At 42.6% G+C, this 17,987-nt stretch overlaps 1 protein-coding gene and 1 pseudogene across 1 annotated transcript; both read left to right on the forward strand.

The window, feature by feature from the left end:
* The first annotated feature begins 32 nt into the window (after positions 1–32).
* LOC125212084 (wall-associated receptor kinase-like 6) lies at positions 33–3,266 on the forward strand. Its single transcript, XM_048112127.1, has 2 exons — positions 33–151; positions 938–3,266. The coding sequence occupies exon 2, from the start codon at positions 940–942 to the stop codon at positions 3,130–3,132; it is 2,193 nt and encodes a 730-aa protein (XP_047968084.1). The 5' UTR covers positions 33–151; positions 938–939; the 3' UTR covers positions 3,133–3,266.
* Positions 3,267–9,667: 6,401 nt separating this feature from the next.
* Positions 9,668–11,330, forward strand: LOC125210060 (annotated as a pseudogene).
* Positions 11,331–17,987: the final 6,657 nt, after the last annotated feature.

Consider the following 17,987-nt stretch of genomic DNA (forward strand, 5'->3'; position numbering starts at 1 on the left):
CTTCTCCTTTATTTTTTCAAAGTAAGCGCAAGAGACGCTCTAATTCAGTCGTTTCATTGTAATTAATCTCTCTCTCCAGCAATTGAAGCTTTTACAAGTTATCCAGCAGAGGTGCAAGGACAAAGCTATCTTAAAGCCCAACTTGGAGAAGGTATATATATATGAACAATTAATCGATCCTTTGATTTCATTACTAATTGCAATTATATGTTGTTTCCCTTCCTTGTTCTAACTTTGTAATTATGACCTTTGGGTTCTAGTTTAAGGGAGACTGAACTTAATAAATTTGAGCTACTTTTGTGTTTAAAGAAGATTAATTATATCCGGGAATTGAGTTACAGACATATGTCTAATTTAGAGTGCTTTCTTTAATCACAAATTATACACTTACTTCAATTTAAGCCCTTAAAACTATTACTCCATCCATTCTTTCATAGTTGTGTCACATTGGGCATGTTGTTTAATAGAAAGAAAAATAGAGAGAATAAAGTAGAATAATAAATAAAGTAGAAATAATAAAGTAAAAGAGAATGAAATAGTAGAAAAAAAGTGTCGTATATATATAGAAGTGACTCAACTATAAAAGAACTTTCTGAAATGAAAAAAATGACTCAACTATCAAGAACACCTTGCATGGGCTGTGCGATTTGTTAACCAACCGTACGTGCGGAAGCACGACTTTCTTTTGACTAATTTCTTGTCTCTGACTTCGTCTTAACTTCATTTCTACCTCAAATAGCAACCTATATATAAGGGAAGCTACATCTATTTTAAAACTAAAAATATAGTACTATTAAATCTCACTAAACATAGGGAGGAAAATCGGCTTATGTGATTTACATTAGTACGTAGTGTTGGGATTTGAATGCTTTTCTTATTTCTTGAAACTCTGTTTTTGGTAGTTTCATTAACATAATTCATCACTCTTTCCTGCAAGCAATGGAGCCAGCGTTGGTAATTCTGGTCTTTTCCACCCTATGCTTAGCCATAACCCCAACTCTTGCGATTTCTATCTCGAAGCCCGGTTGTCCAGAAATGTGTGGAAATATCACCATTCCGTATCCTTTTGGAATTGGTTCCGAATGCAGTGCAAACTCCTCATTCACAGTTATTTGCAAAAGTTCAGCTGGAAACTCGTCTAGAATGGTGCCATTCTTGAGCAGTATAAATATGGAAGTAGTGAATGTTTTTATCCGCGGTGTGGTTATAGTGAATCTGCCCGTGTTGGCTGTGAACTGTTCTGAAGGGCAGAAAATAAGAGAATCTGTACCTATATCACTCACAGGAAGTTCATTCACAGTCTCGGCACACTACAACACGGTAGTTGTACTAGGCTGCAAGACTGCTGTGTGGCTTCGTGATAATGGAACGGAAGTTGGAGGATGCTTGGCTATGTGTGATGATGCTAATTCTACAGATGTGAACACTTGCCAAACATCAATTCCAAGAAGAGTGCAAGAATTTAAGTTTGCTTACCAAAGTATTCTAGCCACCAATAGTAGTTTTTGTGGGTATGTTTTTCCTGTTGACAAGAAATGGTTGGAAAATGAGGATTACAAAAGGTATAAAGGCCTTATGGATGACCTGTCGAACCCATTTGATCACGAGTTTGGATTTGTGCCTTTGGTACTTGAGTGGGAATTTGGTAATCGAAATGGTGTTTGCGAATCTTTTTCTAATTATGGATATCCTTCCTTTGATATAAGTAGTTGCAGAGAAACAAATAGAAATCCTTATGAATACAACTCATACCAGGCTTATTTAGGATCTGAATGTGGATCATTATCAGATTATCAGATCAGATATTATTATTATTATAGCAGATATGAGTATGTATCTTCAAAAACATACTGCACATGTGGCGGTTATGAAGGAAATCCATATATAGTTAATGGATGTGAATATCTAATTCCCACCTCCCCTGCTAGTGCAAGATCTCTATCCATCATTAAAATAGCATCCATTATTATCGGCAGTGTCGTTGGTGGGTTGATTTTACTCACTGCAGCTTGGAAGTTTTGCAAAGTTGTTACAGAGACAGTTAAGGCTATCAAGGCGAGCCGAAAACACATGTTTTTTAAGAGAAATGGAGGCATTTTGTTGGAGCAACAGTTGGCTGCTGTTGAGAATGACATTGAGAAAATTAGATTGTTTACTTCCGTTGAGTTGGCAAAGGCTACTGATGACTACAATGAGAATCGAGTACTTGGTCGTGGTGGTGAAGGAATTGTGTATATAGGGATGTTAGAAGATGGAAGAATCGTGGCAGTGAAGAAGTCGGAGAAGGTGAACCAAGGTGACGTGGTAGACTTCATTAATGAGGTAGTTATTGTATCACAGATAAACCATAGGAATGTGGTCAAGTTATTGGGGTGTTGTCTGGAAAGTGAAGTTCCTCGTCTTGTCTATGAGTTCATCCCCAACGGCACTCTTTTCGATCATATCCATCATCCACACGAGGATTTCCCCTTATTCTGGGAAATGAGGGTGAGAATTGCCAAGCAAGTGGCCGGAGCACTTGCCTACTTGCACTCTGCTGCATCTGTTCCTATCTATCACCGTGATATCAAGTCAACCAACATTCTCTTGGATGAGAAATATCAAGCCAAAATATCAGATTTTGGGACATCAAGATCAATTTCTCTTGATCAAACTCACGTGACTACCCGAGTGGTAGGCACGTTCGGGTACTTGGATCCAGAGTACTTCCAGTCAAGCCATTTCACTGAAAAGAGCGACGTTTACAGCTTTGGAGTGGTGCTGGTTGAGCTCCTGACGGGAGAGAAAGCTGTATCGGCTGTTAGAGTTGAAGAAGGAAGGGGACTGGCCATGCATTTCCTGCATTCCATGGAGCAAGACCAGTTATTTGACATTGTTGATGCAAGAGTTCTCAAAGAGGGCAAAAAGGTGGAAATCGAGGCGATGGCTGAAATCGCTAAAAGATGTCTGCATTTGAATGGGAAGGGAAGGCCAACGATGAAGGAAGTTTCACACCACTTGGAAGGAATCAAAGTAGAGATTCCTGAAAATCAGATACAAAGCAGTGGCTGTGATCCTATTGAAGATGTTGACTCTGATGGCCTCTCTTCCATCTCAGAAGCCGTTGAATATTCATCGTCTGATGAGTCTTGAGGAATCATACTATGACATGTTGAGCAAGCAACCAATGATTTTCTATATCTTGCAGCTATTTGGATTCTTATGTGTGTGTGTGTGTGTGTGTTTCACTTTTCTCTGTTTGTTTAATACACAGTTTAACTTATGTGTGATAGTGTTTATCAATAAAAACATAAACTTCATTACCTTTGGGAAGATCATTTTTCTTGTGAAGACCACTTTCTCTGCACAAAATGTAGTCGATTCATATCTCAATGTATTTTTCTCACGTTTTCCTACAGTTCCACTCTCAAAAAGGAGAGAGAGAATACTTTAGTGTGTCGTTAATCTATTTTTTCAAGATTGACAGATTTTTTATTGCTCCATCAATTCTCTTTTCCGGCCAAAATTGTGCCACATGTCAACCCAAAAAACTGCCCTTTTATATATTGATAGATTATTCAGGATTTGTAAATATGGACGAACTAAAATGATGAACGGTGACTCCTAATTATGGTGGAGGAGGAGGAAGTACATTAGTGTAGAGATAGTCAAATAGTGGGATCTCCTCTCCTTTCCAAATGTCATTGCTCAATAAATTTGGAGGCATAAATAGTTTAGACTATAGAGTTTATTCAACGACTATTATTCAACTATTGTGCTATTAAACGTGTTATATAACTCAACCATACATTACTAAATTTACACACACTCTCTCTCTCTCTCTGCTTGAAAAAAGAAGGTATGTAAATGTTAGGACAATTTCCCTAACGTGATGCCGTGGAAACGATTAGAAGTCCCGGGAGGCGAGATCCCGTCGACAACTAGGGTTTTGCAAGAACGAAAAAAAGACAATAAGAAGTAGGCGAAATTTCTGATGATCGTTTTATTGATTTCAGCGCCTATTTATAATCTAAGGACCCTAGGGTTGGTTCGACTTACGGCCCGGGAAAGAACCAACAAAGAAAACCCGGATCGGACTTATAAATTGCCCGACTCAATTATTCAAAAAATAATAATAAAAACGAATAACAAAGATAAAAAAATAATAAAAAAGATCCTATTCTATTCTGCCTTTCCTCACGCCCTACTTGGAAACATAATCCCCAAACCTCACCGGCGGTTTGGCTCTCCGGGCAGACTTCCTCTGATTCTTCCTTTCCCTCGACATCGACCTTCCCCGTTCCACCGTATCATAGTTCAGTTCCGGGTCCTGTACCTCCTCTAGCTCGGCTTCCTCTCCGACGATGCTGGCCTGATCTGACCGTTCATGAGGGATAACCGTATCAACTCCCCCCCTGATGAGTGCATCCTTGTCCTCAAGGATGAGGTCCGGAAAACGCCTGCGGATGATCACCATCGGTTCCCATGATGGATTCTCACCCTTGTCATCATCCCACTGAATCAACGCCTCCTCCACCGCAGCCCCATCACGCCACACCGTACGGCTGCCCACCCATTTCAGAGGTCTCGAAACAGGGCGTCCTCGTGCGAACAAAGGTGGTAGCTCCGCTGCCCCCAAGGAATCACTCTGAACAAATGGACGAAGAAGGCTGACATGGAACACATTATGCACACGACTCCCCCTTGGCAACCGAAGGCGGTAGGCAACCTGACCAATCCGCTCCACCACTTCATACGGACCAAAGAACCTGACGCGCCAATTTGGTGGACAGAGGCTTGGCAACCGAATACTGCCTATACTGCTGCAATTTCAACAATACCTTATCCCCGACCTCAAACTCCACATGTCGCCTATGCTTATTCGCCGAAGCGCGCATACGCTGTTGCGCCCGTTCCAGATTCGCGCGCAGGGATACAATCAACTCGCCCCGCTGTCTGATCAAAGATGCTACATCGGCTGGAGTGGACCGCGACGGCTCCGCCGCCACCAATGGAGGTGGATCCCGGCCATACAAGGCTTTGAACGACGATGTACCCAGCCCCTCGTGAAAAAAACAATTCAAGGATAACTCCGCCCAAGGCAAGAAATTGACCCATTTGTTCGGCTTATCCGCCACGAATGCCCGTAAATACTGCTCCAGACCCCGATTCCGCACCTCCGTTTGGCCGTCAGATTGAGGGTGATACGCGGTTGTAAAATGCAACTTAGTACCGCTTAGACGCAGCATATCTTCCCACACATCATTTAGGAACACAGAATCCCTATCCGACACCAAGGTTTTAGGAAAACCATGATGCTTCACCACTGTTTCAATGAAAAGATTCGCCACTCGTAGAGCATTGAAATGCGGCGGTAGCGGCGCGAAATGCGCATACTTGGTCAACCTATCGACCACCACCATGATTGTAGTAAATCCACGAGACTGGGGGAGGCAAGTCACAAAGTCCATAGACACATCTTCCCAAACCTGCGAAGGAATAGGTAATGGCTGCAGCAACCCTGCAGGCTTTTAAGTCGAATACTTAGTCATCTGGCACTCCATACAAGCCTCCACGAACTCCTTCACATCTTTCCGCATGTTCTTCCAATAAAACTGGGCAGCCAGCCGGCGGAAAAGTCTTGTCGACACCCGGATGACCCGCCTGCGGAGTCGAATGGTGCTCCCTTAGCAGAGGCAACGTCGCCGCTGACCCCTCGGCAACATAAACACGACGCCCATGATAGATCAGGCCCCCCACAAACGACAGGTGATCTCCCGCTTCACCCTTCGCGATTAACTCCCTCAACCCAATCAATTCCTCCAAGGAATCGACCTCTGCCAACAGCACCTCAAAAATATCCGGGACCGGATGGGCTGCCAGGGCCAGCAGAGCGGTCTCAGCCTGCACTCACTCTGTCTCGCCATCGTCTGGTTCCATATCGCGACGCGATAGCGCGTCCGCCACCCTGTTGGAGGCCCCCGTCTTGTATTCAATTCGAAATTTATAGCCCATTAGCTTTCGCGCATAGAACTGCTGGTCGGGAGTCTGGATAACCTGCTGCAATAATTCTCTTAAGCTCTTTTGATCACTCCGGATCACAAATTCGCGCCCCAACAAGTACTGGCGCCATTTCTGAACTGCTTCGACGATGGCGTATAACTCCTTATGATAAGTGGATGACACCCTGCGACGCGGCCCCAATTTCTTGCTAAAGTAGGCCAAAGGGTGTCCCTCTTGAAGGAGGACAGCGCCCACCCCGAAATCCGATGCGTCCGTCTCAATATAAAATAGTTTGGAAAAGTCAGGGAGACGCAATACCGGGGCGGAGGTCATAGCCGCCTTGAGGCCTAGAAAGCTGTTCTCTGCCGCAGGGGACCACGCGAAAGCGTCCTTTTTTAGTAATTCCGTTAAAGGGCCCGCAAGAGTAGCATAATGCGCGATAAACCTTCGATAATAACCTGTAAGACCCAAAAATCCCCGCAATTGTTTAGTAGAGGCTGGCACTGGCCACGCAACCATGGCCGCAATTTTCTCCGGGTCAGCCCTCAAGTTGCCCCCCGCAATTAAATGCCCCAAATAATCCACCGTAGTACTGCAGAAAACACACTTGGACAGCTTGACGAAAAAATGATTAGACTTCAGAATGGTAAGCACCTCGTGTAGGTGGCGCACATGGGATTCCAGCGTCGGACTATAGACCAAGATATCGTCAAAGAAAACGATGACAAAGGTGCGCAGCAGCGGTCTAAAAATGGCATTCATGGCCGACTGGAATGTGGACGGAGCATTAGTCAACCCGAACGGCATGACGAGGAACTCAAAATGGCCATCGTGAGTCCGAAAAGCCGTTTTAAAGACGTCATCCGTGTGCATTTGAATCTGATGGTACCCTGAACGCAGATCCAGCTTAGTGAAAAAACGAGCAAACCCCAACTCATCAAACAACTCATCTGAGGTGGGTATAGGGAAGTGATCAGGCACCGTAGCAGTGTTCACGGCCCTGTAGTCAATGCAGAACCGAAACGTTCCGTCCTTCTTCCGAATAAGCAAAACAGGAGACGAGAACGGACTCTGACTAGGCTGGATAACGCCCGAGGCCAGCATCTCCTTCACCTGGCGCTCGATTTCATTCTTCTGGAAATATGGGTAGCGGTACGGACGCACATTAACTGGTTTCGAATTCGGGAGAAGGTGAATGCGGTGGTCAAAGGGACGGGCTGGCGGCATGCTCGTCGGAGCGTGAAACACCGCCTCATGAGACCGCAACACCGACAAGATCATGGGGTCCAGGTCCGGCGGGAATTGTGGCTGATCGGAAGTCGCCCCCTGGTCCTCCTCTCCGGGAACCGCCACTAACTCAAACAACTCGGCCTCTCCTTGCAATGACAGTAGGCTTGCGACGGTCTTGAGCGAGACCTGCTGCGCCATTGGGGTGGATACTTTCAAACAAATAGGAACCCCATTGCGCACAAACTCCAAAGTCCCATCCACAAAATCACTAGTGACACGACGCATAGACTTCAGCCATGCCAAGCCGAGAATCACATCTGGTCCATGAATCGGAAGGACATGCAAATCAATCAAGAACACGTGCGATTGAATCACCACTCGGGTCTGCAAGCTGGCGTGCGAACAGACCAACGAATCACCATTACCTACATACACCCGGAATGGCTTAACCGCTGTAAGCGGAAGTGCTAGCCTCTGCGCCACTCTAGGATGCAAAAAATCATGGGAGCTACCCGTATCGACTAGAATGACCACCGGATCAGCCCCGATATTACCCCGCAACTCCATCGCCTCTGGGCGCTGCTTGCCATCCAATGCATAAATGTGAGAAAGATCTGCCGTTATCACCTCCGGATCCGGCTGAGCGTCAGACGTAACCCGTTCCACCTCCTCATCTTCCTCCTCGCCACCCATATAAGCCAAGAAGGGCCGCTTGCAAGCGTGGGATGGCAGCCATTTCTCCTCGCAATAAATACAAACGCCGCGGCGTGTGCGATCTGCCCGCTGAGCCGCCGTCAAGTGAATAACTGGAAGTTTCGAATATTCTGGTCCCTGGCATAAACAGGCTTCGTCGTCGGCTGGGACTGTTGCTGCTGGTGTGGGGCAGTCGGCGCCGCTCCTCTCTGATCTCTGGGCGGCCAAGGTCGGCGCTGAGAACCTGATTGTGATACCGGCTTCTCAGCGCTGCTATCAAACTCAATAGCGAGAGCCATCGCTGCTGCTACCGATCTCGGATGCTGGTGTTTGACCTGGCTACGCACAGGTTGTTGGAGACCCGCTACATAGATAGGCAAGAAGGTGGACTCAGGGACATTAGGAATTCGGTTCCGCATAGTTTCGAACGTCGCATTGTACTTGGCCAACGAACCCGTCTGAACCAGTTTGGCAATCAAACCGAGGTAATCCTCAAAACACTGCGGATCAAATTGTCACTGCACATCCTCCAAAAAATCACCCCAGAGAACGACCGGGTTGCTAGCACGATAATTAAATACCCATTCCGCTGCTTGGTTGTCAAAAAGCATGACCACATAGTGTAGACGATACGCCTCTGGCATCATCAGGTGATCAAAATAGTACTGAATTCTAGCAATCCAATTCACCGTATCTGAACCATTGAATCGCGGGGGCTTCATCTTCACGTCCCGCGGTTCGACCCACGCATGATGACCACCGTTATTATGCCACGCTGGATTATCCCACGAGGTAGGTTGGCGAGACGTCGGCATAGCTAGCCCTAGGCTGGTCCCCGGTGGCTCCCCGATGGCATCGGTAAACCAATGGGAAGGAAGACCGAAGCTTTGTGCCGGTTCCGATCGCGGTGGTACCAAACGTCGATCAAAATCGTCCATCCGTGTCTCAAATCGTGATAAGGAAGCAAGGATATGCTCAAACATCGTGGCCACTGGTTCCGGTCCTCGAACGGTCGGCCCCGACGAAAACCCCACGCTGGTTGGTGGAGCGGGGAATGGACGGCATCAGACGTGACAAGATCCATGAGTTCAGTGAAAGCACCAATTTGTTAGGACAATTTCCCTAACGTGATGCCGTGGAAACGATTAGAAGTCCCGGGAGGCGAGATCCCGTCGACAACTAGGGTTTTGCAAGAACGAAAAAAAGACAATAAGAAGTAGGTGAAATTTCTGATGATCGTTTTATTGATTTCAGCGCCTATTTATAATCTAAGGACCCTAGGGTTGGTTCGACTTACGGCCCGGGAAAGAACCAACAAAGAAAACCCGGATCGGAGCTTATAAATTGCCCGACTCAATTATTCAAAAAATAATAATAAAAACGAATAACAAAGATAAAAAAATAATAAAAAAGATCCTATTCTATTCTGCCTTTCCTCACACCCTACTTGGAAACATAATCCCCAAACCTCACCGGCGGTTTGGCTCTCCGGGCAGACTTCCTCTGATTCTTCCTTTCCCTCGACATCGACCTTCCCCGTTCCACCGTATCATAGTTCAGTTTCGGGTCCTGTACCTCCTCTAGCTCGGCTTCCTCTCCGACGATGCTGGCCTGATCTGACCGTTCATGAGGGATAACCGTATCAGTAAACAATTGATCCTTTAATTTCATCACTTATCGCAATAATATGGCTCATCATTTACTTATAGTAAGAAGGTTGTGTTTTTTAGTTTAAAGTAGTGTGATCCACTAGATGCTTGTGATGGGCTGTAACAACTCGGTTTGGCTGCGTGCAAACGCAACAGCGGTTGGAGGATGCATGCCAATCTGCGACACGAATTCCACAGACACCACTTGCAATGGCGTTAACTGCTTCCAGGTTTCGATTCCGGGAACTGTGAAAGCGCTTCAGTATACTTATGAGAGTGTTCATGCCGGAAACAGTAGCTTCTGTGGGTATGTTTTTCCTACAGACATGCAATGGTTGAGAAATGAGCTGTAGTGAGCGATCTGTCGAATCCGTTCGATCCAGAATTTGGATCTGCGCCGCTGGTACTTGAATGGGAGCTAGGTGTTGGAGCGAATTTGTCTAACCATAGTACTTGTGATTATGCATCTTCAACCAGATATTGCGCGCGCGCCTTTGGATACAATGGAAATCCGTATCTAGTTGAAGGTTGCATCTATCAGGAAAACGCGTATGGTGATGTTGATCATAGTCCTGAGGGGTTTTTTAGAAAAATCTTCGGAGGAGCATTCATTTTTGTTGGCAGTATGATCGGCTTGCAGATTCTGGTCGTCGCAGCTTGGAAGTTTGGAGAAGCTATTATAGAAGCAATCGAGGCTATCAAAGCAAGCCGAAAACACATGTTTTTCAAGAGGAATGGAGGCATTTTGATGGAGCAACAGTTGGCTACTATTGAGAATGGGATTGAGAAAATCAGACTGTTTAGTTCTGTTGAGTTGGCAAAAGCTACCGATGTAATGAGAACCGAGTAGTTGGCCGTCGCGATGAAGGGGTTGTGTATAAAGGGATATTGGAGGATGGAAGAATCGTGGCAGTGAAGAAGGCAGAGAGGATGAGCCAAGGTGATGTGGTAGACTTCATTCACGAGATTGTGATTGTATCACAGATAAATCACAGGAATGTGGTCAAGTTGTTGGGGTGTTGTCTAGAGAGCGAAGTTCCTCGTCTTGTGTATGAGTTCGTCCCCAACGGTACTCTTTTCTCTCACATCCATCATCCACACGAGGATTTCCCCTTGTTATGGGAAATGAGGGTGAGAATTGCCAAGCAAGTGGCTGGGGCGCTTGCCTACTTGCACTCTTTCGCGTCTGTCCCCATTTTTCACCGCGATATCAAGTCAACCAACATACTCTTGGATGAAAAGTATCGCGCTAAAATATGAGATTTTGGGACATCAAGATCGATATCCATTGATCAAACTCATGTGACCACACGAGTGGTAGGCACGTTTGGGTATTTGGATCCAGAGTACTTCCAGTCCAACCAGTTCACAGAAAAGAGCGATGTTTACAGCTTTGGAGTCGTGCTGGTTAAGCTTTTAACGGGGGAGAAAGCTGTGTCTGCAGCTAGAGTCGAGGAAGGAAGGGGCCTAGCCATGCACTTCTTGTATTCGATGGAGCAAAATCAGCTATTCGATATCGTTGATGCAAAGGTGCTTGGAGAGGCCGAGAGGGAAGAAATTCAGGCTGTGGCAGAGGTTGCTAGGAAATGTCAGCATTTGAATGGTAAGAGCAGGCCAACAATGAAGGAAGTTGCACGTGACTTGGAAGCAATTCAATCATACAAACAAAAAACAGAGTTTTCACAATATCAAACGGAAAGCGACAGTGGTTCCAATTCTGTTGATGATGTTTGGTTCGACGGCTACTCTTCCAACTCCGAAATAGTTCAACTTTAGTCTTTTGATGTCTTGACACTAAAAAGATGATGTTTTACTTTTCTCTGTCTGTTTAATACACAGTTCAACTTAAGTGTAGTGTTTATCAATAAAAACATTTACCTTATTTCTAAGAAAGTGATTTATTTCCAAAGTATTTTTTATTATATATATGCACACAATATCAATGAGCGACGAAATGACCAAAGTCTCTTGTTGTCTTTTCTACAACATTCATTATCTGTCAAACAATGTCAAGATGCTAGAGTTCTTGAACTCAACTTCATAAAACTACCAAAAAAGGTATGTGAACTCACCACTCGTATAAGTGGTCTACTCTGTTTTTGGTCCTTTGCTTCGTTTCCTTGTTAATTTGATTATGTAGTGAACTTCAAATGTTCTTCTAAACACCATGATTATATATCAATCACACTTATTTCTATAATTATACCAACACTGTGATTGCATATTCACCACTCTTTTCAGCAAGCAATGAAGCTAGCCTTGGTAGTTCTGGTCTTTTCCACCCTATCCTTTGCCATAACCCCAACTCTTGCAATTTCCATGTCGAATACTCCAGATTTCCATCATCGATCTTTTTAGGCTCTATTATGCACATTTCGCACAAAACACGTCAAAATACCAAAATAGATAAAAATATGTAATTGATAGACATGTAATGCAACTTTGACACTTAAAATGGACCAAATAATGGCCTTAAAATAGTGCAAAATCCGAGCATATCATGGATATACCTAAAGGATTTTCGAGTGTTGCGCATGAAAATCCGATTGTTACCAACTCTCGCGAAAGGCTTCCATATGGCTTCCACATTTTGTCAAAAAGTTGTGGATCGATACAATGAGGTACGTGTTGATTGCGCATATGAGTGCACTAGTCGTATGGTATGAGCCAACTTTGAAAGTTCTATGCAATGTACAAATAATTTTGAGGCCGAATGGAGAATTGGGTCGAGCCGGGAGATATATACCTGAGGCTAGAACATCTTCCTATGTAAGACAAAGAAGCCCTTCAAGTACCATCTGGCTTGGAAGGTGTGACATTTTCATTGGAATTGAACTATACATAGCCTGGGTTGCGTTAGTGTGTGTTGAAAAGTAAAATGCGGAAAATAAAATACTATTGCAGAAAGTAAAAGACCGAAAGAACTTTGAAGACTACATTTTGATAGATGGATTTTGGTTGGTTTCTTCAGTAATATAACACCCTTATAATGGGTATTACAAAACTTGTGCTCCAAGTATTCTTGGGCACCAAGCTAATGTATTTCTTAGCCTCTAAGCTAATTGTTTCTTGTCCTTCAAGCTTTCTTGGTCTCCAATCTAATATCTTTTCCTTTTTCTAACACTCCCCCTCAAATTGAGTAGTGGGATCTCCGATACTCAATTTGCAAAGAACATCTTCAAAGCTTCTTGAGTTGGCTATCTCGGTTCCTTAATTTTCTATTAATTGATTTCTCCATTCCAACACTCCCCTTCAAGTTGAGTATCGAATCTTTCGATACTTAACAAGCACGATCTTCAATTTTCAAGTTTGAGGTGCTGCTTCATTTTTCTTCATTGAAAGTTTAGGCTCTTATCAAGGAGCTCTTCAATTTTTTCATTGAAAGTTTAGACTCGTTTCAAGGAGTTCTTCAATTTTCTGTTGACGGTTTTAACTCGTGTCAAGGAGCTTGTCTAAACAGTTTTCACTCATATTTAGGAGCTATCTTAGATAGTTTTAGCTCGTATCTAGGAGCCATCTTTAACAGTTTTAACTCATATCAAGGAGCCATCTTAGATAGTTTTATCTAGGAGCCATTAGACAGTTTTGACTCATGTCGAGGAGCTTATCTAGACAGTTTTTGCTCGTATCAAGGAGCCATCTTAAGACCATTCTCGGTCCATTCCAGCTCAAACTATGAGCCCATTTTTTTTTCTTCTTGAGCCTAATAACCACTCGGCCCAAATTTACTTTTCTAAAAATGAAGACGTGAAACCATCAGTCTCCTTTCTCCTTATGGGTCTCTTCTCGGTGATTGCCATTCGCCAAACACTGTGGAGCCTCTGCTCCTTATGTCATTCTTCTCTGACAACACTTCTGGTCGTCCATCAGAAGTCTGCACATTTCCCGTCACTCCTTCATTCCGGTTTCTGATTCTTCATAAGCTGAAGCTTCGCAGCCATAGTGCGTCCCTCGTCTCCAGATCTTCTCCAGTTGACAATGAGCTTTAATTTCCGAACACCTCTTCACGATATTCTCGCCACTATCTTCTCGGCTAGTAGATCGGTTTTGCGCCGTCCCTCCGAGAATCGCGCGTCACCAATAGATGGCTACCCATCCTTCATCCACAACTGAGCCACTACTTTTTCTCATCCTTTGTTGCAGCGACCATTTGCCACCGGGCTTCTCGCCTATTAAATCGCCGGTCATTTTCTCTACTTTTTCCGAACAATTCATCGACGACAAGTTTCTCTTTGGTGGCTTTCTCAACGGCCCCTTTGGCCTTCTTCCTCGTAGGCTTTGTCGATGACCTTTCGTTATCTCTCTTCTGGTAGGGTACTTCCTCTTCCCCTCTACCGGGTAACTACTTCTATATCTTCTTCTCTTTTGGGGTTGGAGACTCGATCTCTTCCATGACTGATCCTCTGCATCCTTCTTCTCCGTCCGTGTGGAGACTCATAGGTGTGTGTAAACTTCGGCCAGCCCTTAGTCTTCAGCTTGGCCACCATGACTCCAAGATTGCTTTCTCGCCTGACGTTGGCTTCTCCGATTGTGGTTCTGTTTTGAAGATGAGTCATCCAGTTGGTCAATATCTTGCTCTCTCAGCCGGATAACTCGTCGTCTTTTCCTTTGGTCTGATAGTCGTTCATCGGTTGTGGCCTTCTCTCCCCCTAGGCCAGATAATTTATCAACTTCTTTGTCTCCTTTTCCGAGGGCCTGCTGCGGGAAATGGCGAACTTCTCTCAGGCCATTCCGGGGATATCAAATTGGTCTTCTCTCCCCCTAGGCTCTTAGTGACTGTTTCCACTGCGTCAGCTTTTCGGTGACAGTCTCTCCCCCTGTGATGGATTCCGCTTTAGAAGCCGACACAAGCTGTCTCCGGATATTCTGTCTCTCAACGGAGATTTGAATTTCGGGGCGCCAAAAGTTGGTTCGATTGTGGTCTTCTCTAGTGGATTGAATTTGATCAAAAAGATTATCAAATACATATTTCTCCTAATAATTCAAATCGGCCATCAAACTACAAAGTGGCAGTACTCTTCTCTTATCATTATTTCATGACATCCATGTAGGACATTGTTGTAATTAATTCATCTCTGCAATTCTACGGTCCACCCTCAAAGATTTTCATACACATATACTCCTAGTAATTAACAATAATCCGAAAAATTCAGAAACCAATGAATATTTAGCAGAAAATTCTCCCTATCTTCGCCCTTTTTCCGGTTTTGGTCGAGGAGTTTTGGCAGATTTGTAATTTGAATTAGAATTCTCACGGCTGTTATGGGATGCATATGGTTGGAAGGTTTTTTTGACTTAGAACTCTCACGGTTGTTATGGGATGGATATGGTTGGAAGTTTTTTTTTTTTTTTTTTTTTTTTTTGATATAGAGACAGTGAACGATCCCTTTGATCGAACCTGCTTGATACCATGTTGAAAAGTAAAATGCGGAAAATAAAATACTATTGCAGAAAGTAAAAGACCGGAAGAACTTTGAAGACTACATGTTGATAGATGGCTTTTGGTTGGTTTCTTCAGTAATATAACACCCTATATAGGGTATTACAAAACTTGTGCTCCAAGTATTCTTGGGCACCAAGCTAATGTATTTCTTAGCCTCTAAGCTAATTGTTTCTTGTCCTCCAAGCTTTCTTGATCTCCAAGCTAATATCTTTGATCGAACCTGCTCTGATACCATGTTGAAAAGTAAAATGTGAAAAATAAAATACTATTGCAGAAAGTAAAAGACCGAAAGAACTTTGAAGACTACATTTTAATATATGGCTTTTAGTTGGTTTCTTCAGTAATATAACACCCTTATATAGGGTATTACAAAACTTGTGCTCCAAGTATTCTTAGGCACTAAGCTAATGTATTTCTTAGCCTCTAAGCTAATTGTTTCTTGTCCTCCAAGCTTTCTTGATCTCCAAGCTAATATCTTTTCCTTTTTCTAACAGTGTGCTAACTAATTTACAGTAATAATAAATAACTTTCAATTCTGTGTATTAAAATTAACATAATGACATAATTAAATCAATACAACATGTAAATTTAAATATCAACACAAGAAGATTGATAAATTTATGTCTTTGTGTTGATATTTTTAACATACAACATTTATATTAGTTATTAGTTATTACAATAAATTACTCCCTCCGTACCAGATAATTTGACCCAGTATTCCATTTTGGTCCGTCCCAAATAATTTGACCCATTTCACTTTTACCATTTTTAGTAGTGGACCACATATTCCACTAACTCATTCATACTCACATTTTATTATAAAACTAATACTTTAAAACTGGGACCCACATCCCACCAACGTTTTCAACCCACTTTCCATTACAGTTCTTAAAACCCGTGCCCGGTCAAATTGTCCCAAATTATCTGGGACGAGGGAGTAGTTAGTACTCCCTCCGTCCCAAGATAAGTGACCACAAACTTTTCAGAACGGGATTTAAGGAAATGAGGTTTTATTAATAAAGTGGAAAGTGAATGAAGTATGAGAGTTAATAAAGTAGAGAGAAAAAGTAAGAGAGAGAGTACTAAAAATGAAATGAGTCACTTATCTTGGGACGTCCCAAAAAGGAATATGAGTCACTTATCTTGGGACGGAGGGAGTATTTGATCACACTCCCAACACAAAGACATAAGTTTATCAACACAAGAAGATTGATAAATTTATGTCTTTGTGTTGATATTGTTAACATACAATATTGATATTATTTATTAGTTATTACTGTAAATTAGTTAGTATTTGATCACACACCTATATTGTGTGATCAAATACTAACTAAGTTATAGTAATAACTAATATCAATTTTGTAATTTTGTAGGTTAAAAATATCAACACAAAGACATAAAGTTATCAATATTCGTGTGTTGATAAATTTATGTCTTTGTGTTGATATTTAAATTTATATGTTGTATTGATATAATTATGTCTCTGTATTGATAATTTTAATACACAGAATTGAAAGTTATTAGTTATTACTGTAAAGTAGTTAGCACATTAACGCAACCCTACATAGCATTTACTGATTCTAACATGTTTAGTTACTAATTATGTGCATGTAATACTCCACCCGTCCCTCATTATTCATTATGTATCTCATTTTTTTTTTGGAAATCCCTTATTGATTGTCCTATTTCACTTTTTTTAAATTTTTTTTTAATGGGCTTTATATTTCACTAACTCAATTCACTAGCATTTTATTATAAATCTAGTATAATATAAACAAAGAACACATTGCATTAACTTTTATTTTATCAACTTTCCTCTAATTTTTTTAAAGTTGAAATATAATTTTATAATGAGATATCGTATGATATTATCGGATTAAAATTGAATTTAGTTCGAAGCATTGCCCAATTACTTTTGAGCCCTTTCAATCTGGAATTTATTGAAAGACTATTTGTCTTTTGTGGGCAATAAGATCTGAGTCCTTGTCAATTTGGAGTTTATTAAAAGACTATTTGTCTTTTCTGTAGTATTTTCCAAGTCTTCTCTTTATTTTGTCAAAGTAAGCGCTAGATATGCTCCAATTCAGTAGTTCCAGTGATGAGAATCTCCAAAATTAGTCCAAGACTTGTTCTTGTAAAAGCAACACACAATTAAAAACTAGCACAAGCTAAAAACACTACAACAATAACACAAAAACACATTACATTGAAACTTAAATAAAAAGTACATTAAAAAGGATAGGTGTTCCATCCCACAAAAAGATAGAACAAAAATAGAAAGGGCGAGGGGGATCGAAATGGAAGAAATTGAGGAGTGAACAAATGACCTCTTGGAGACCGAAGGACCACCACCAAAAAGATGATGGCAACCCTTGGCAACTTTCATCCAAGCAACCATTTAAATTGACTCACTCGCTAGCTTCACGACACTAGGGTATACTTTCGTTCGAGCTCCGCCACTAGAGGTATACGCTTCGAGCTCCGCCCCTAGGGTATACTCTCACTCAAGCTCCGCCACTAGCTACATGGTGCTAGTTGTGAATTTACCAAGTGGCTAACCCCGGGCTAACCACAAAGTAACCATAGCCCGGCCACGGATTTTTCCAAACATTCATCTCACCCAACATGGGGAGGGACTCTCACAAAGGAGACACTCTTTTTCTAAACTCGACTCTAATCTCTAATCTATTACAAAAGATACAAAAGGCCCTATTTATAGATGTGGGAGATTGGGAGATGAAAAGTCACTCAAACTAGGGTTGGAATAAGAAAAGTCACTCAAAATAATTCAAAATCCCGCCTTTTTGAAATCTTCTAGGAGATAAAACGCTCGGCCGGGCGTTTTGGGGCCTTTCCCGGGCGTTTTCACTGTCGTCGGGCATTTTGCTTGTTGGACTGCGCAGTTTTTGTAAAACGACCATAACTTTCTCATCCGAGCTCCGATTGAGGCGTGCAAGGTACTCACGCGAAGCTCTTTCGATGGAGAAGAC

Source organism: Salvia hispanica, chromosome 3, assembly GCF_023119035.1.
Source record: "Salvia hispanica cultivar TCC Black 2014 chromosome 3, UniMelb_Shisp_WGS_1.0, whole genome shotgun sequence".
Classification (NCBI taxonomy): Eukaryota; Viridiplantae; Streptophyta; class Magnoliopsida; order Lamiales; family Lamiaceae; genus Salvia; species Salvia hispanica.

Bases quoted from the DNA above. Each gene is read 5' to 3' on its own strand.
- LOC125212084 (XM_048112127.1), top strand. From the start codon at position 940: ATGGAGCCAGCGTTGGTAATTCTGGTCTTTTCCACCCTATGCTTAGCC.